Source organism: Pristis pectinata, chromosome 21 (genome assembly GCF_009764475.1).
Source record: "Pristis pectinata isolate sPriPec2 chromosome 21, sPriPec2.1.pri, whole genome shotgun sequence".
Taxonomy (NCBI): Eukaryota; Metazoa; Chordata; class Chondrichthyes; order Rhinopristiformes; family Pristidae; genus Pristis; species Pristis pectinata.
This window is the reverse complement of record NC_067425.1, coordinates 20,665,013-20,686,635: the sequence shown is the minus strand read 5'-3', so window position 1 is coordinate 20,686,635 and position 21,623 is coordinate 20,665,013. Positions and strand designations below refer to the sequence as shown.

Below are 21,623 nucleotides of genomic sequence, written 5' to 3'. Positions count from 1 at the left end.
ACATGTACGGATATATTTCTTGCCTTTTTCCAGTGAAATATAGCAATTTGCATAAACAGTGTTGCATTTGGCCCAGAAGGTCCTAATATCCAGCAATGATGGCTTTGCTGGTATCCATTTCCAATAAAACTCTCTAATGGTAGGAGTGGAATTCAGATGACAACAGCCCATGGGCACATTTTTGAAAGTGTTTTTATCATAAATAATTTAGTAGCTGTTAATCCAAAAATCATCCACATCTGTCACTTCAAATAAATGAGCCCAATTTATGTCCAAAGGGGTTCATATGCCATTTATCAGCTGTTGTGGAATACAAATTAGTTTGGCAAGTATAAGGCCTGGAGGTATATCATAAACTATGAAAACTCATAAGGAATAAAAAAAACATTTGCCATGCCATCATTTTTATGATGTTATATAAATTGTAAAGCAATGTTCGTCTGTACAAATACTGTTAATGAGTATTCAACAATCATTTTTGCTAATTTCTCTAGTATTTATGAGAGTGCCTGTCTGTGGTCTTGAAACCTGTGAATGGGTAGATCTCATTGAATTGAACAGAAAGATCTATAGAACGTATCTCATTCCTTTCCTAGCTCAGTAGATGTGGAAACTGAAAGGATGCCAGCCTGTCAGCCTTGAAAGCCTTCTGCAGGTAGCTGTCCTGGATGGCTGCAGACAGTAACTGACAGTCATCCAGGAAGGCTATCTGCTGTCCTATGCAGTGTTTCGACCCGAAACGTTGACAATTCCTTTCCCCCCCACAGGTGCTGCTCAACCTGCTGAGTTCCTCCAGCAGATTGTTTGGTGCTGTCAGTCAAGAAGCAGAGGCGTTTCAGAGGTGGAGTTGGAGAGGTTGGATGTGGGAAGGTTTGAAAATGGTCCATTGTACAGCAAACGAAATCAACTTACTCAGAAAATGTAAAAAATGGAGAAGACAACCCACCCCATATAACAATGTCACTTCTTCAGATAAGATGATAGTCATAGAGTCATAAAGTGATGCAGCACTGAAACCGGCTCTTCAGCCCACTGAGTCCACACTGACTATCGATTACCCATTTATACTAATCCTACCCTAACCTATTTTATTCTACCCACATTCCCAATCAATGCCCCAAGATTCTACCACTCATCCACAGACCAGAGGTAATTTATAGTGGCTAATTACCTACCTTTGGCTTGTGGGAAAAAACCAGAGCACCCAGAGGAAGCCCACATGGTTGCAAAGAGAATGTGCAAACTCCTCACAGACATCCCTGGAGATCAGGATTGAACCCAGGTTGCCGGCGATTTAAGGCGGCAGCTCTACCAGCTGTACCACTGTGCTGATAGTGGAGGGTAATCACATATAAATGTGTCAATCATGGCAGTGTGGTCCCATGAGTATCTCAATAATCTCCACTGGTCTGTGCATCATCTTAGGACAGACAGGGAATGTTCTGGGAGGTTTGCAAAGACCTCAAAGGGATCAGATAATTGTCACAGCAGTTTTGAAGAGATTGCAGGAGAGTTTTGAGAGGTTGCAACAAGAATTCATAGGTCAAGGGAAGTTTTATGGACTCAGGAATGTCACAGGATTGATCTGATGGTAGACTTATTTGGAATGTGGGAGGGGAGAGGGAAATCTCAGGACTTACCTAACGGATCTTGAAGCTTAAACTTTGTTTCAGTTGCAAAATCTGACCTCAAACCATTAGTTACAAATTGATGGCAAACTTTGAGGCAGCCTCGTTTGACAATATGGTCTCTTCTACACCGGAGAAACCCAAACATGGATTAGGTCCCTGTTACCTATTCCAAAAGAAAGTAGCATATTCACAGTGGGTGCGGCAACATTTGGAGTTTTTCCAAATATACTCCACCCCTCTGCAGCACTCTGCTGCCTGTTCTGAGACAATGCTCAAGCCAGGCAGAGTGATGATGGCTGGAATACTCTTGTGAACACACTGCCTATACTGAGATTGATTTAAGCAGATAATTTATATGTGACTGTCCTCCACTACCTGAAGAAACTGCACTGTTTATATGGGTTGAAGATTTTGTAGGTTGTTTTCTCCATTATTCAAATAGACACCAGTTTCTGAGCAAATTGACTTGTACAATAAACCATGGTTGTGAATAATATACCCGGGCCCACCTCCAACCCAATGGTTGACCCGGTGCTCTCAGTAAGGACTCTGTTAAAATTATTCCCTTGGGATCTTCATATCAACCATACGGTTCAACTTCACATTGCACTTGTATATAGACCATGCTTAAGCATTCCCTTCCTGACTCCTTGGTCTTCTGTCTCTATCAACCACTTGGTGCTCACAATATGGTCTCCTCTACACCGGAGAAACCCAAACATGGATTGGGTTCCAGTTATGTGTAACACCTGTGCTCAGTCTTCAGGGGAAACTCTGAACTCCTTGTTGCCAGCCACTTTAATTTTCCATCCCACTCCCACTCTGACCTATCTGTCTGCCTGTGGACTCCTGCACTGATATTATGAGGCCCAACATTAGCATGAGGAAAAGCTTCTCATCTTCTGCCTGGATTCAATATCAAATTCTACAACTGCAGGTAACTTGCTTTCTCAGTTTGTATCAGAATTGGGCAGTTCTGCTGTGGCTAGATTTTCTTTCTCCATTAGCACTTCTTAGTCTTTCTACATTTCCTACAGTTCTGCATTTCACAGCATTTATGTTCCTTTGATCTAACCGCCTTCATTTTATAGCTTTTTTGTTCCTTTGTTCATATTCTCTTTCTGTCTGTCCTCATTAATCTATAGACCGGATGGTTTCATCTATAGCTTCTCCCCATGGCAGCTCCGGCCTCAGCCTATCAAAGATATTCCCTTTATATTATTCATCTCTTCAGCACCTTCTCTACAACATAAAAATAACTATTCTCTCTCTTTCCCAGTTCCAACAAAAGGTCTTTGACCAGAAATTCTAACTCTGTTTCTCTTCCCACTGACACTGTCTGACCTGTTGGGTATTTCAACCACGTTCTGTTTATAAGATAAGATATCTTTATTAGTCACATGTACATCAAAACGAAATGCATCTTTTGCATAGAGTGTTCTGGGGGCAGCCCGCAAGTGTCACCAAGCTTCTGGCGCCAACATAACTTCCTAACCTGTACGTCTTTGGAATGTGGGAGGAAACCAGAGTACCTGGAGGAAACCCATGCAGACATGGTAAGAACGTACAAACTCCTTACAGACAGTGGCCAGAATTGAACCTGGGTCACTGGCGCTGTAATAGTGTTACGCTAACCGCTACACTACTGTGCTGAGATTAGTCACTTACTTTGCTGTGCCAATCCATTGCCTACTATAGAACAATACAAGCAAAGAAACAATGCCGTGGCTAATGATTGATTGGACTGACACCAAAGAATAAATGCAATTAACAATGGTAGCAAAACTACTTGGATTGTGCAGCAAACTAGTTAAAAGACTACTCAGGATATCAAAACGTAACTAACTGTGCACATCCCATCAATGGAGAGACTGCAACAGTGACAGCAAAAGTCGATGCTGCAGGCTATCAAAAGCTCAATGTGTACAAGGAGCGAGCAGGACCTTCTTTTATCTCATGTCCCTAATTAACAAGGATTATGTAGAAATTCCTGCATAGTTCCAAGTTTTTGCCTCCTGTGCCAGCTACGTTTTCTAATGCAAAGGGAATCAGAATGAAAGAATGGATGTTCTATGTCTGCTATTAGAAGCAAGGGGGAGCACAGCATGAGTTCACTAAAGAGGAAGCATCTCTCAGTACTGCTGTTATATGCACCTTAATGGTAGTCTCAATAAGATACCAAGTGCGTCTGGATCAGTGTGAAGTTTCGTGTGAGAACGCACTTTTTTGCATGTTTCTGGTAGTTCCTTGTTGTTGACTTGCATTAACTCAACATTGGATCAAGACAGCAGCAGGTTATTTGATTGGGAAGCCATAAAGCCATCTTAAAGAATAATTATTTCATTCTGAATAAAAGGAATTAGATAGGGTTATGCTGTTCCTTAGCTTCTCAACTAAGTTAAGAAAAGCGATTGCAAAGTTTCATGATTGACTTGAGAGAGTGCTGTTGGGCAATGGTGCACAGACAAGAAGGGATGGTTCTCTAGCTTGACTGAATAAATAAGAATGGAACCGGGAAAGAACAGTCCCACTCAGCTGCACAGTAATTAAGAGGTGATGGAAGAAGATTGATCAACTATTTCAAAAGCTATGGACTAGTTGGGAAGGACAAGGAAGGATAGGTACCATGATCATGGTCACCTAGGATGCTATTTATGCCATTGATTCCTTTCAAGCCTTATTTCACCATTTTATTGCTTCAGAAAAATTGAAGCATACAGAAATGGTAATGTAGCGGTTAGCATAATGCTATTACAGTGCCAGCGACCTGGGTTCAATTCCAGTCACTGTCTGTAAGGAGTTTGTACATTCTCCCCGTGTCTGCATGGGTTTCCTCCAGGTGCTATGGTTTCCTCCCACATACCAAAGACATACGGGTTAGGAAGTTGTGGGCACGCTATGTTGGCGCCAGAAGCGTGGTGACACTTGAAGGCTGCCCCCAGAACACTCTACACAAAAGATGTATTTCACTGTGTGTTTCGATGTACATGTGACTAATATAGATATCTGTCTTATCTTAAAAGAAACAAATATCTAGTCAAGAACAAAAGGGGATGCCCTGATTAAGTCCCTGAGTTATTCAATTGCACATGTATGTTAGTGCTATACATGACCCACTAAACCCACTGCACATATCCTACTGCCAAAACAGGTCTACGGAGGACGCCATCTCCCTGGCCCTACACTCATCGCTGGAGCATCTGGACAGTAAGAACACCTACGTTAGACTATTGATTATGGCAACAACTCCGCCTTCAATACTATAATTCCAAGAAAACTCATCTCCAGACTCTGAGACCTGGAACACAACATCTCCCTTTGCAAATGGACCCTTGGCTTCCTGACTAACTGACCACAATCAGTAAGGAGAGGCAACAACACCTCCGTCTTAATTATTCTCAACACTGGTACCGTACAAGGCTGCGCCCTCAGCCCCCTACTCTACTCCTTATACACTCATGACTGTGTGGCTAGATTCTGCTCTAACTCCACCTACAAATTTGCAGATGACAGCACTGTAGTGGGCCTAATCTCAAATAATGATGAGTCAGAGTACAGGAAGGAGATAAAGAGCCTAGCGGCATGGTGTCATGACAACAAACTTTCCCTCAATGTCAGCAAAACAAAAGAACTGGTCATTGGCTTCAGGAAGGGGGGCAATGCACAAGCTTCTGTTTACATCAGTGGTGCTGAGGTCAAGAGGGTTGAGAGCTTCAAGGAGTGAACATCACCAAAAGCCTGTCCTGATACAACCATGTAGACATCACAGCCAAGAAAGCTCACCAGCACCTTTATTTTCTCAGGAGGCTAAAGAAATTTGGCATGTCCCCTTTGACCATCACCAATTTTTAACGATGCACCATAGAAAGCATCCTATCTGGATGCATCATGGCTTGGTATGGCAACTGCTTTGCCCGTGACTGCAAGAAACTGCAGAGAGTTGTGGACAAAGCTCAGCAAATCTCAGAAACCAGCCTCCCCTCCAAGGACTCTGTCTACACATCTCACTGCCTTGGTAAAGCATTCATCATAATCAAACACCTTACCCACCCCGGACATTCTCTCTTCTCCCCCTGCCATTGGGCAGAAGATACAAAAGCCTGAAAGCACATACCACCAGGCTCAAGGACAGCTTCTATTCCACTGTTATAAGACTATTGAATGGTCCCCTAGTACAATAAGATGGACTCTTCACCTCACAATCTACCTCGTTATGGTCTTGCATCTTATTGTCTGCCTGCCCTGCACTTTCTCTGTAACTGTAACACTTTATTCTGCATTCTGTTATTGTTTTCCCTTGTGATACCTCAATGCACTGTTGTAATGAAATGATCTGTATGGACTGCATGCAATACAAGTTTTTCACTGTACCTCGGTACATGTGACAATAATAAACACATTTACCAATTTACTACACAAGTCATTTCTAGTAATAAATAAAATAATTGGACCAGGCACAGGAAGGACCTGAATAGATATCTGTGGCAGATCTGAATTCATTACAATTATTTTGTTTGAATTACTAGCAACAGAAACACACTGTATTCAATTTATACATAAATGCGCTGTTAGAAAATCCAACAAAACTTGCTTCTTCAAAATAACTTTAAGATTGAATCTTTTAGCTTTGAGTAGGTGCCTCCTTCAGACACCTATAAAAGCAATAGGCAAACTACAGTTATATTTGGGGAGTTTGTGGGGCAACAGAAAAAGTCAGGCCTTGAGGATTTACAGGCTCTCCCTGGTTACGAACACCTGAACTATGGACATGCCATACATACGAGGGTTTGGGAGGCCGGCGGGATGGATGGGGCTGCATTTGCTGGCTGTTGTGGAGTGCAGGCATCTTCTGCTGTGTGCGAACAGGGCTTTTCCATGTGCATTCTCTCCCCACACCCTGCTCCTCCCCCCCCAACCACAACAATCAGGGGCTGGGTCGAGCAGAGCTGGGAGCGCTGAGTAGACTCACTCGTTCACTCATTGAGTCAGTGAGGCCAGCTGGCTGCCACCTTTCCCACACCTGCTCACTCTCCCATCCCAGCTGTTTCTGTGATCCTCTCCCAACACTGTTGTTCATTTCCAATTTATGAACAGTTTGGGTTACAAACAGTTCTCAGGAACGGAACTCTATCATAACCTGGGGACTACCTTTACAATATATGGAAACTAAAAATCTAAATTACTGGAAAAGAAAACTTGCAGAATGCTCCCTTGAGTAAAGACTTGTGTGGACATGAAAAATAAAATATAGATTTACTCAACAAAAATTAAACGATCTTGAACTACTCAACCAGAGTGATCACCATCTTGATGTCATACCTTACAAAGTCAGAGCAATGTCATACTTTACAAAGCATCTAGAGCAATGCATAATCCAGTTTTGTTATGTCACTAGAAGAGCATAGCCAGGGCACACTTAGCACCTCAATAAATTCTCCCAGGCATGTAAATTAACAAAATCCCTGAAATGATTGTTTACTAGTCTTGTTAATTCCACAGCAAACAAGGATAATACAATTTATATCAGGGCCCCTGGATTAGGGAGAGGAAAAACATCTTGAGTTGGCCTGTTGATCTGTTTTTCATGGATATTACAGGATTCACATAGAGTTGTACAGCACAGAAAGAGGACCTTCAGCCCAACTCATCAATGCTAACCAAGGTGCCTACCTAAGCTCGTCGAATTTGCCTGTGTTTGTTCTGCATCCCTCTAAACCTTTCCTATCCATATACTTATCCAAATGTCTTTTAAGTGTTGTTATTGTACCCGCTTCAACTACTTTCTCTGGCAGGTCGTTCCACATACACACCACCCTTTTCATGCAAAAATTGCCCCTCAGGTCCCTTTTAAATCTTTCCCCTCACCTTAAACCTATGCCTACTAGTTTTTGATTCCCTTTCCCTGGGAAAAAGACTGCGTGCATTCACCCTGTCTATGCCCCTCATGATTGTATGTACCTCTATAAGGTCACCCCTCAGTCTCCTATGCTCAAGTCCTAGCCTGCCCAACCTCTCCCTGTAACTGAGGCCCTCAAGTCCCGGCAACATTCTCGTAAATCTGCTTTGCACTCCTTCCAGCTTAATGACATCTTTCCTACTATAGGGTGACTGCACACAATACTCCAGGTGCGGCCTCTCCAATGTCTTGCACAACTGCAGCATAATGTCTTAACTCTTATCCTAAATGTCCTGACTGATGAAGTCACATAATGTAATTATGACTGATGAAGACACGTGAAGTAGAATCAACAACAAGTGGACATACAAGATAAAAGGTTGGTCATTTAAAACTGAGGTGTGTAGAAACTTCTTTTCTCACAGGGTAGAGAATCTCTGGAAGTCTCTGCCTCAGAGGGTGGTAGAGGCTAGATCATCAGAAATATTTAAGGTGGAGATAAATAAATATTTGAAAGATCAAGGAATTGAGGGCTTTGAGGAATTGGCATAGAAGAGGAGTTGAGGCCAACGTAGATCAACCATGATCATATCAATGAGCTTGATAAGCTTGAGAGGCCTGGTGGCCTACTCCTGCTCCTATTTTCTTGTGTTCTTGTGCTATAATGATGTCCAACAGAGTCAAATATGATATGATTAGGGACCACCTTAAGCACAGTAACTTGCTTTACAGATGTTGATGCTGTTATGGGAAGAAAGCTAAGAGAGAAAGTAGTTCACCTCTGTATCATTTCAATTATTGGATGTCTTTGGAGGAGTTAAGTCCAAAGCCACTTCAGACAAAAACATACGCCGAGATAAGAAAATAGTAGTGACTAAATGCTAGCTCAGAGTGTTGAGTTTTCATAATGGCATAGAGTGGGAGAGGAAAGTGGAGAGGCAGAGAGAGTCAGGAGTGAATTCCAGAGGGTGGGGCACAGACTGCTGAAGAGAAGGATCCAGGAAGTTTGGTGAGGGTGAGTAGCAATGATGGGATGAGGCGATTGTGCAAAATGTCAGTGCAAGTGGTATGAAGAAAGTAGGAAGAAGGTTTAGGGAGACAGAAGTTTAATAGATAGGAGGATTGGGGTTTCGAGGGATTAAAATATAAAGTTGAGACATTGACGACAGGTATTGACCCATGTAAATGGATGACCAAGACTTTGTAATCTGAAAGAAGGAGAATGGAGGTCAGTCAGGACAACACTTAATAAACAAGTCCAGAAGAAACAAACTGAAAGTTTCAGCAGCTAATATATTGAAGTAAAGAAGGAAGCAGGCAAGTTTAAATAGATGTTTTTTGCAATAGAGTATGGAAGCTTAATCAGGAGCCAGTCTTCAAAGTGCAGAGAGTGAACAACCAACCAGCTATTTATCCCAACAAAATGAAGGGCATGTGATACAATGACATTTTGTCACTAGCATTGGTCAGATATCCTTAGATTACAGTTGTGCCCTTTTAATCTGTAAAAAATAGATAAAATATTACAAATTCATATTTTGCAATCAGCAGCTTCCTTTGTATACTTCAAATTTCCAGAATGTTCCTCGTTTCTTAAAAATAAAATTCTTCCAAAGATTTAACCAATTATTCCCTCGCAAAATATTATTTCAAATTAATTTGCTGTTAAGTCAAATTAAATACAAGGAATGTTACCATTTGCTTGTATTCATTTTAAAATCACCAGAAAACAAGCTCATCACAAGCAATCTAAGCATGGCTATGGAATTTCATACACTTCTTCATCGCACACATTTAGACTAGCAAAGCACGTTTATAAAGCCATTAACCGACTACAGGTCTAATCATAAAGGATTTCATGGTCAAAACACAATGGTGCAATATCTGTATAATTTCAAACTGAAATAAAATTTATATTTCACTTAATTTGGAGAAACCAATTGATAAAAGTTACAATCTGTTTTGTTTTTTAGCCTCTCTTGTAACTGCTTAGTATTTTTGAATGGTTTGATATAATCCTCACAGATAATGTAGTAAGAGAAATGATTTCACATATTGCTAAATGCCAAACAAATTAACCTTGCACTGAACACACATCTCCTTGTTTTTACCACTAAACTCTCGTCTGGTTAAAAATTGGTTCAGGTTTGGGGATTCCCGCCATCAATAAAACAATAGAACATAAACAACTACAAAGGGCTTGAAAAACAGCAGAAATCTAAATTGTGAAATCTCCTTGAAACATCTAAATGTCTATGTTAATCACACTTAAGAGGACAGTAATTATACGTTGTGAGGACACAAGTCAATGACAATAGTGTTAACATTACAAAGCAGTCCTCAAAAGTCTGAAATGTATTTAGTCTTTTGTCACTGAGTAATGGTTCACAATGTCATAATCAAATGGAGAGCTTTCTGCCTCTCCTTTGTGATATAAAACACCTTAATTGTTTGTGTATTCCATTGCCCTATGTCTCCCTTAGTTAGTTTTCAAAGGTGATTCAAAACATGCTTATATTTCAGAGTGAACATCTGAGCCTGGCCTGGAAATATGACTCATGAATGGTGACTTTCCTAGTACAGGTGAGTTCCCTGTACACAACTGTAAAGAATATCAGAAATTCAGGATGAATGGAATGGACACTTTTAAAGGGAGCAACCAATCTTCTGATTACCAGGCAGTCTTCAAATTAGTGCACCAAGGAAAACCCCCTCTATCAACTCCACTTGTCAATTTCCTGGGCTGAATATCTTGTCAATATTTTATCTCACCTATCACGACCAAACGTACGCACTTAACTTAGACCAAAATTATTACAAAGTATATTTATTTAAATGTTAGGAGTTGTATTTTTTCCTGCAATATTGTCCTTACATGAAAACTAAATGAAATATTTTAAAATATTTTTCTGCTCTCATTACACTTCTGACTTTGTTTCTGCTGCCTTTCTGCTCCCTTTTGTCCATTTGGGAGGCAAAAGCAGCACTGACATCTATCTATCTACTAACTAACAGCAAGGTCACTACTTGGCGATAAGGGTGTAAGGGTCAGCATGGTCATCACAATGATGTTAGTCAATAACACCTTCAGCACAGTGCTTTGTCAAGATAACTTTACTTAAAATAATCATTGGTCTTTTGAATTGTGCCATTTTATGCAATTCTTGTATAAAGTTGCTTCTGATTGATTTAGGGACTTTTGGGATACTGGCCCGGGAATATCCACGTGTGATTCATTTTAGTGCAGCTGATGGTTGCTTGGTATCAGGTATACATTTATTGATATGCAGCAACCATTTTTGTGTTTACTGATAGAAATTGGATTCTAACAGAACAAGCCATAGCCTGCATTAATAAATCATAAAAATAAGGAGAAAACGTCACAATTGATCAGCAAGATGAGATGAATTAAAGGCTCCCCATTGATCAATTGATGTTTTACTTTCTGCATCCGTTGGCCTCAGCTTTATTCATCAGCATATTTCGAGCAGCACGGCTGGGCATCCTATAACCTGTGTAATTCTCTGTGCAAGGCATGCTCTGATCATTGCCAATATGAAAAGCCTATGACACAGGACTCAGTAATGGAAACATACCACTCTGTGTCAGCCAGGTCACTCCAAATCTTCAATGGATTAGTGAGCGCTCATGTACTACTCCAGAAAAATTACATACTACTAGTACTTAAATAGCCATCCTTAAGTATCTGTTAAGCATTTGCAAGCAAACTCAAATTATGTTAATTGGCAACATGGACAAAGTATGTGCGTAACCCAGATTTTCAAACAGGCATATGGCATTAGCACACTATTGATTTGGTGCCTGATTACACCATTTCACTAAAATTATTTCTTTATTTAAGTGTGACGTTTTTCAGAAAAAGATCGGCTAATTACTTTTCAGGAATCAATCAATACACTTTATTACTCCTGGGGAAATTCCTTGCACTTTCTTCTGATTTCTCTCACTAGGGGTGTTCATTCCATAAATAGTCCCACATTACTTGTGATCCCTTTTGCTGTGACTTTGATATGCCATCCCTTTGCAAAAGCACAACTTTTTACTCATTATATATAAGTGTGGAAAATCTACTAGCATTCATAATATAACACAATATGTCAAACATGGTTTATATGCTGTGTTCCACAGCCCATTTCAGTCCATTGGAAATTTGATTTGGTATTAAAAGGTTTAAAGCAAATTAACTTAGAGGGAATAATTCTAGTCACATATGGTCAGTGTAATGCAGAAAACATTTTGAAAAGTTTATCTGATTTTCACAAAAAGATATTGGTATAACTCAATCACCTGACTGTGCCATAAGGCAGACCCTATTTAATGAATCTAGTTTCTTTGCACGGGCCCCTGAATACGTGAATGCTAAACAGACCGTGTGCCTGAGCCAGCCCTGGGAAATTTGCCAAGTCCTCTTACCCTGTAGCTCCATTTGATAATGCCACAGATATAGGGGTCTTGAATATGTTGGTAGCAAAACTAGCAAGATTAGCCTGTTAAAAACTTGATAGCATGCTGGGATTAAATGATAGGTGTAATTACATTTAAATGCCTGTCCAACACTGATTTCAGACATGAAGATCTACAATGTTCTGAAATCAGTTCAGCAACTAATATCTATAAACATTTATTTACAATCGGATACCTTAACTGGTTTGTTGGCATTTATTCATAGGCACAGTTTCCAATGATAAATTAGCTCTCTGATGAGATTTGAACAAAACTCAGTAGGCAGGTCCAAGGTGTGATCCCTGGTTGGTGCTGTCTTATACAATCTTGGTTGGGGTTGTGATCACTGGCTACATGAGGAATAGTTTTAATTAGTTTCTGCAGAAAATATATCCTATGACCCCTAACATGATATGATGATTCCTCTGGAACTGCCTGTCAGCTATGGAATAATGAAAGACAGGTCATGCAAGAGAAAGTAATAAAAGAAAATCAGACATAAAGTTGGAAAAGAAAACACATCAAAGTGTAGGAAGTCTTCATAACACAATTGTAATGTTAACAGTTAGGTTCAAGGTCATGTTATAGCATGTCCATGTTATAGCATAAAGTTAATAGAAATGGGTAAGAAATATGAAAGACTGCAAACATTAGACTTTAAACAATTCATTTTCCTGCCCTGCTGTGTATAACCAGTAAGAGAGGTAAAAGAAAATCCATAAACTCAGAGTATCCGAAATAAAGACAGAAAAAAAGTTGTCATTCTCTTACATTAGCAATGGGGGTTCCATTTCTGGCATATCCTGTTTCTGTTCTAGATGTAATTTGGAAGTTGTAAAATGAAAGTAAAAGGATGGTCATGAAAACATTTGAAGTTCATTTTCTTAAAGACAATTTGCAATTAGTTGATTTCATGCTGGGGAAGACCAAGCACAGTTTGTAGGGTGAGAAGATGGAGGACAATTAAACCAAGGAATGCAGATAGTATTCCACCCCAATTTTAAATTCATATTCTGTCTCGATGTCTCCACCTGTATAATGCTGACTGCCAAACGTAAACATTTTGTTATACCTCCAAACAGTGGCAGCACTGCAGCAGCTGTATAGAAAACATTATAGCATGGAATGCTCACACAAGGAGAGTCCATTACAAATAATTAATAATGGAAAATATTGAAGGAGACTTGGTATAAACATAAGATACTGTATATCAGAGAGACACAAGAGACTGCAGACACTGGAATCTAGAGCAATAAACAATCTGCTGGAGGAACTCAACAGGTTAACAGCACTGTGGGAGTAAAGGAATTGTTGATGTTTCGGGTTGAAACCTGCATCAGATATATCAGAGACATGGAATCCTTTTTATCTGCTGAAGCAGATTTTCATTTCTACAGCTGTCATCACTACTATGCTCTTGGTCCAAAAATTAGGATTTAATACATCATTACATTATGATACACTTAGATTTTATGTAGAGAAACAAAGGACTGCAGATGCTGGAATCTGGTTGAAAAACATGATGATGCTGGAAGAACTCAGCAGGCCAGGCAGCATCCACGGAGAAAAGCAGGTGGTCAACATTTCAGGTTGGGACCCTTCTTCAGGACTGAAGATAGGAAAAGGGGAAGCACAATATATAGGAGGGAAAAGCAGAGCAGTGATAGGTGGACAAAAGAGGGGAGGCGGGGTGGGCACAAGGTGGTGATAGGTAGATGCAGGTAAGAGGTAGTGATAGGCAGGTGTGGGGGAGGAGGGGAGAGCAGATCCACCGGGGGATGGGTGAAAGGTAAGGCGAGAGAGAGAAAAAAAAGAAGCTAGGAAACAGAGGAAGAAAAGAAGCATGGTGGGGGGGGGGGGATTGTGGGGAAGGGGGTGGGGATTACTTAAAATGGGAGAATTCAATGTTCATGCCATTAGATTTTATGTCTATCACATTTCCTTTGCAATTGGTGGTGGTTTCTGACATTTACCATCAGACACAACCTGGTGAGAACTGAAGTTCAGTATCATTACCAATGTCATCAGATACATGAAAGGCTTTACACTCTAGAAATAAAAATTCCCTGTTTAAGAAATATTCATTACTATCATAAGGTTCAATACTTCTCAATTAATTTAAGGATGCTTCCCTGGTAAAGAAAAAATTAATATCAAAGATTGACACAGAAATTTACTTTAAAGACTTAATGGTGGAATTCTGAAGAATAAATGATAGTCCTTCAGAGTATTTTGCATCTGCATTCAAATATAATAAAACAAAATAATATTGTTGTCAGATAAATTAGTTTATATGTTATCTACATTCAACTATCAAATTAATGTGTTGCCATCTACAAGTTTTTATTTTCAGTATGCTCCACAGTGCGGAAATTACGACTGAATGATTTATGCAGGGTTTTACCAGATATGCATGCAGAGCACATATTCACTGTTGTAGTCTTATCTCTAATACTTGTGTCTTGTGAGGCTTCACAAGAGAAACACTGCAGTTTCAGTCCTTACATTACAACAATAGTTATATAGCTGTGTTGATATAAATACTGCTTTTATAAACAGGCTAGTATTTGGAGGTTTTATATCAATTCAAGCATCGTTGTTGGCTGCAGGCTGTGAAGAAACTATATTTTTCTAAATGAATAACGTAGCTCATGGAATTATTGCAATTCCTCCTTGTGGGTTCAGTTGCCCATGATAATGGGTTTGCACTGTGACTGTTAATTAGCCCTGACAGTGGACTTGGCACAGCACAATCAAAACTTCTACATTAAATCAAATTTACATTAGAACTGTAAAACTAAAGGTCAAATGCTTTCACCTTTTATGTGAAAGAATGATCCATTTTTCAAAAGCTGAGAGGATTCAGTCTTCTTCATATCCTGAAGTGAAATAGAATTCTCAAACCGTTGGAACAGCAGGAGCTCTCACACTGGGAATATATCACTTACAGGCATAGCTGTCATATTCAAGATCTTTATTAACAAATTAGTTTAATGTGCACGCCTGTAAGTATAGATGATTATATGCGTAAAGGAGAAGTTAAGAGGTGACGTTTGCAAAAGTAGGTTGGTGACAGACAAGGAGCAAGTGTCTGGAATTGGGAATAGATACATTTAAGGAAGGGATGCCAGAGGGACGGATGAATGGAAAAGGAAATGAAAATTCAGTAAGATCATAAACAATTACAATTGATGCTGACACTCAGTCAAGAGACTGAGGGACTCAATATATTATTCCATAGAAGAAAACAATTGAAAATGCACAGTGCTCATCCGGTCTATAATGTCTCCAAATGGTTTTCAACAATACTTTTAAAATTACACATATCATTTCTGAAGTAGGTATTCACTTTAGACCAGAAATTGGATCAGAATAAAAGAACTGTGCCTGACTTTATGAGCAAATTGCTTATAAAAAGCACTTTGCACTTATAGAACATAGAATGTTTTGAAGTCTTTGCGCCAATTTCTTGTTGAAGACCCACCCACTGGAAAATGGACTAGGCATTTTCTGTCAATGGGCATGTCACTTCCCCATCTTATTTCCTGCATCTGATTACCAACAGTGATTGGATGAAAAGATCATGACTGGTATCCTTTGTTGTTCAGTGACTGTAAACTAGCACATCACACAGGAAGTCAGGAACCATCCTTACGTTAAAGGGCCCTGCTGGGATATGGATTCTGTTTTCACTGACATCCCCACAATGAATTACCTGTGCCACCCTTTGGCAGACAGATAGGATTATTGGTTTATTGGTTTACTGTTGTCACTTGTACCAAGGTACAGTGAAAAGCTTGTCTTACAAACCGATCGTACAGGTCAATTCATTACACAGTGCAGTTACATTGAGTTAGTACAGAGTGCATGGATGTAGTATAGGTAAAGACAATAACAGTACAGAGTAAAGTGTCACAGCTACAGGGAAAGTGCAGTGCAATAAGGTGCAAGGTCACAACAGGGTAGATCGTGAGGTCATAGTTCATCTCATTGTATAAGGGAACCATTCAATAGTCTTATCGCAGTGGGGTAGAAGCTGTCCTTAAGCCTGGTGGTACGTGACCTCAGGCTCCTGTATCTTCTACCCGATGGAAGGGGAGAGAAGAGACAATGTCCCGGGTGACTTTGAACTGGTTCTATGATCTATGGCCGTGATAATCACTTTGGAGTGGGCCGATGAAGGTATGGAGTCTGTTTATGCCACTCCACAGTGAAGTAAGCCCCATTACTCAATGCTGCACTGTTTAACCCTTCCCCCACCTTGATGTCTCCCCTTTCCCAATTTCCTACGTCCCCTATCCTCTCACCCTTCTCCATTTTCTGCTCCCCCCCTCCGCCACCACCTACCCCCAGGTTACCGTTATATCTACACCTGTCTGTGTGTCTGCCATAGAAAGATCACTCTAAAAGCATTAATCCATTACCAAGCAGGGAACGCTTGAATTAGATGCTAGCTGCAAATTTATGCAGCAGCTGCCATCAAAGAACTCACAAGCTGGGTCCTAACACTTTTTAATGGGGGAAACCATGATAATGATTTATTTCCCTGCACTGCGCTTTCTCCGTAACTGCATCACTATATTCTGCATTCTGTTTTTCCTTTTTGTACTACCTCAATGTGCTTATGTATGGAATGATGTATGGATGGCATGCAAACAAAAGCTTTTCACTGTATCTCAGTACATGTGACAATAATAAACCATTCTCAATTACCAATTCTTAAAGTAAAGGTATCCCAATTTAGCAAGATTTTGGTGACATCTAATTTTGTGTAAGAGCAAACTATAGCATTCATTTAGCACATCAAAAATGGGTAAAAACCAATTTTAGATATGTAAATATGAAACTTACTTTACAATTTGTTTTTCAGCAAACATACAAGCCACAATGCTCCATAAATTGCATTAATACATTTAGAAGTCATACACTTTACAAAAAATAATAATGGTACACAAGAAGTTATGATACAAAGCAAACTGGGATATTTTTACTCACTACATTCAACATTAGGGCAGTGGAATGTCAACAGAAGAAGACAAAAAATTGAACTAACCTTAACAATTGAAGTAAAATGTTAATGGTTTTAATTGATTTTTACAGTGTTTTAGAACATTTCTGTTCCTGAAATTATATGTAACAAAAAATGGCTTTCAGGTTTATAGAATTATTACAAATCCTTCTAAACACAAAACCCCCAAAGGAACACAGAGGGCCCGGAAACTTTGTTATAAGCACATAAATGCTTTGTTATTGTTTATCACATTTAAAATGTTATATTTGTGTAGGTAGATGATTCACTGATTAATTGTTGCAGTGAGTTCACCATAAATTTTGTGTCCCAGGGAGATAGAATTTGTAGATGAAATTCAATTACCAATACATGTAAATTTTAATTAACAAGATTAAAAGCCAGCATTTTATTACATAAAGCATTCCCTGGTTGTCAGTAGCAGTCATTGTATGGTTATGGACATTTGTCCCACTGTTTGTGGGTTTAAGTCTCCTTCAGAGAAGAGAACAGAATATCTTGTATGATAATCTAATACATTGGTGAGTTCTGCACTTTTGAAGTTGCTGTCTTTCAGATGAGATTTTTGACAGAGATCACTGTGAGCCGTCTTGGGTGAATGTAAAACGTCCCATATCATTATTCAAAGATGAGTTGGGGAATTCTCAGCATTGTCCTGCCCAATATTTATCCCTCAACCAACAGTATTCAAACAGGTTATTTGGTCACTTATCATATTGCTGGTCGTTGAACATGCTGTGTAAAATTTGGTCAACACACTTCGTACAATACAATGGTGAAAATGTTTCAAAAATACTTCATTATCTGCATGGTGTTTTAGGACTTCATGTGTTCATGAAAGAATCTATACAGAAATAAAATGGAAATCAAAAAAAAACTACAGCTGCTGGAAACCTGAAGGCCTGAAATGATCACTTTGACTCTCTTTCCACAGATGCTGCCTGACCTGTTGATTGCTTCCAGCATTTTTTTTATTCCAATAAAAATCTTTCTACTAATTATTCTGGGCTGGACGAAGAGCAAGCTTTACTAAGTGCTTCACTGGAAATGAAACTGCCAATTGAGTGAAAAGAAGTTAAAATAAGAAAATAAGTCTGCATCACAATATGGTAAGTCACTTTGGGAATTGTGGTATGTTGCATAATGAAACCACAAGATACACAGAATGACTTTATTACACTTTAAGACTCTACCTCTATGCACACAAAGGAACTTTTTTTTGCAGCTCCACAATAGACAATTTTGAAAGCTGACACATATAAAATTATTTACAATCAGAAGGCACTGCACTATTTTCCAAGGATATACAGTATATCTGCTATAAAATAGTATGCAAACTAAATATATGAAGCAAAAATTTGCTTCCTATGCTCAATGCATGATCACTTAATAAATTTGGTACACAATATTTATTCCAATTGCCTACAGTAGGTTTTCAATTTACAGAATGCCATTTCTGTTTGAGGAATAGAGGGATCTGCAGAACTGAACACTGAACAGTACAATGATATTTTGAAAATTTTAAAAACTAATTTAAACCATGTTCATTGCAAAGTTTCTCTCTCTCAAATAGTCCAGTCATGGTGAAAAAGAGCTTTCATCTTGTGATTCCCTTTGGATTCCTAACTAGATATTCTATCAGTGGTTGTGTCACAGTGCATTACTGAAGTTACTTTACACGTACATTGGCTGCAAGTGGTTTACAATGGTTTTTCATACACCTGAAGGAATGTCAGTAATGCATCATTGATTGTGCAATATTGTGTGGGTGAGACAATTTTCAGGTTTAAACATGGTCTGAAATTACACAGGAGAAAACTACCCTATGGAATATGAATGATATTAAGATGGCATAGTATTTTCAATAACTTTACACCGTCCTTTTGCAAGTCTGTGTCTGGTCACAGATATAATTTATAGACTAGCTATGGTTTTTAAATTGAACTTGATCAAGCTCAAGGAACTCCAAATGTGTACATCCTCTTAAGTGTCAAGATATAGTTTATTACTTACATTTTTACATAAGGATCTGAGTAGCCATTTGCATCCATAGCTGCTAAGTGTGCACATCGTGCAATGCCAACAACAAGCCCAGTTTTCTGTGAGCTATACTTCAAAGAAATGAGAATCCGACCACGCTCCTCCAGTGACTTGTCTTCTGTTTTATCTATCTGCAAGGAGGTACAACATCAAATTTATCATTTAATCAGCCATAGCAATGCAAAGAATTCTATGCAACTACTAATGCAGAAGAACAGATTGTTTTCTTCCACTTATTTTTTGTTCAAGTAACAAATAAGATGTACACACCATAGCTTGTCAGGGATACTGCCTCACATACTGAAATGGTAATTAGAGGCCAATTCTTCCCCCTCTTCACATGCATGCATTGTACACATAATGTAAATTTTCACTGTTATTGTAGAAAATGTAAAATTGTAGATCAGCTTGTCTTTGAGTAATTTATTTTTGGAAATATGCATCAACAAGAGTACATTAAAATAATAATTGAAAATCAAAATAGATTACAGGTACAAGAAATCTGAAATAATATTTTTCTTTGTTCAACAGGAAAACCTTGTTTAAAGAAGTACACATGTAGCAAAGACCAGAAGCAAAACTACCTGACCGCAGAGACATGCAGCTGGTGGGAGGACCAGTAAAGGTTTACAGGGGCAGGATATTCAGCAGGGAATATCCACAAAACTCTGTGCTTTGATACTTAACATGTCAATAACAATTTTGTTTATTTTTACACTCTGCAAAATGACTGTTCTAGCAACTTGAGCTGCATCGTTATTTTTATTTCAGTAGATCAAAGCTGCATTGCTGTAGGAGAGGGCACAATCAGTCAAGCATCCTGAATATAGTAATGATGGAAAATTGTTGCAACCTAAGAGGGTTTATAGAAAAGATGAATTAAGTAAATGACACTTAACAAGATGGAACAGGTTGCTTCAGGAATCTTCATCCGATACATGGTGAATCCAGTGCAGCTGGTACCACTGGTTCAGATTTTGGGGGAAAAAAAACAGAGACCACAGTAAATGAAGTGCTTGCCATGTTACTGCAGCTTCTTGTGGCCAATTTTACAATGGAAACATGAATTAGCACAATACCCAATACACAGTTCCTACCTAATACAGGCAAATTTCTCTTTTCTACCCTTTGTTCTTGCGAAGAAAATAAGTGTCATTGAAAAAGTTAATCAAGAGGTAAAGTTAAGGTACGTGCAATATCAGAAGTTCTTGTTAGAAAAACAACTAATGAAGCGCGACGCTATTACAGCGCCAGCGATCGGGGTTCGATTCCCGCTGTCTGTAAGGAGTTTGTACGTTCTCCCGTGTCTGCGTGGGTTTCCTCTGGGTGCTCTGGTTTCCTCCCACATTGCAAAGACGTACAGGTAGGTTAATTTGGGTTTAAAATGGGCAGCGCGGACTCGTTGGGCCGGAAGGGCCTGTTACCACGCTGTAAATAAAATTTAATTAAAAAAATTTTTTTTGAAGCTATAGAAAATGCAAAACTGTGTCTTCCTGTTGAATCAGGTATGGGGGCCAGATTGGTCATTAGTCAAAGCATGGAATGGATAAAAACAAATTAGCATTTAATCTTAAACCATATCCAGTTTTCTTTTCTATTGAAGTCAGCTAGTATAGAACAGGCTGCAAATTCAATTATTTTCCTTTTCAAAGATTTGTCAATGGCCAATTTTACCCCATGTTTTTAATACTAGCCTGAAATTCTTCTATGAAGGAAGAAATTGCAACATTGGCACAACTTTGGTATGGACGCAATAATGCTGAATCCTGTCCATTTTGCCCCTATCAGAGTTAACAAGAGGGATTTCCACTCCAAGGAGTGCAAGTGGCGAGAACTGCACGGCCATAGCCATTCCCTTAGTTGGTTATTGTTTTTTCTTGGACTTTAATTGGCATGAGATCGGATTACAAATAGTGAAAGATTTTGACAAACAAATGATGCTCTGACTGGAGCTGTGCATTTGGAGGATGCTTGAATGCTAAATATTTATCCATCTCGTGGTGGGACTATTAGATAGACAGCTGGCAGAGTGTGCTGGACATCCACCCAATCCTTGTGACTATGGTGTTGTCAGGCTTCTGTCACAAGGCTGGAACCCCGCTGCAGCTTACTGATTCAGGACTAGTGCAATACCAGGCATCCCAGAAGCTGGCTTTGCTGGTGAACCTTGGGGAAAACACTGCTGCTGCTCCTGTTAGCTCTACAAGTATAATTTTCCATTTTGCATTCTTGATCTCCTTAGATCATAACACCCAGATGAACTATTCAGAGACTGTATAGTGATTCACAGATCAAAAAATGATCCTACCTACAACAAGAGAGTGTTATGGTCCTTCCAACAGCAGGCCTCTTTCAGGACTGTGATAGAGTGAGAACAGGTACGGACTAATAGGGTTTTAGCACTACTGACTATTGCACTACTAAGAGCCAGTAAATTTTTTTCCCCCGTTTATACTGAGATTTCAAATGTTGAACAAGTGAACACATTCATATCCTCCTGAATCTCATCAAATGGGAAACAGAATCTGCAATCTCTAATTAGTCCTTCAACACAAGGAAAAAT

At 39.2% G+C, this 21,623-nt stretch overlaps 1 protein-coding gene across 1 annotated transcript in view; it reads right to left on the bottom strand.

Annotated features, from left to right (window-relative positions):
- LOC127581201 (double C2-like domain-containing protein beta) overlaps positions 1–21,623 on the bottom strand; it is a 191,341-nt gene that overhangs the window by 20,953 nt on the left and 148,765 nt on the right. The window contains exon 6 of the mRNA XM_052035315.1: positions 19,034–19,191. Within this exon, the coding sequence (XP_051891275.1) occupies positions 19,034–19,191 (158 nt within the window). The remainder of the gene's footprint in view (positions 1–19,033; positions 19,192–21,623) is intronic.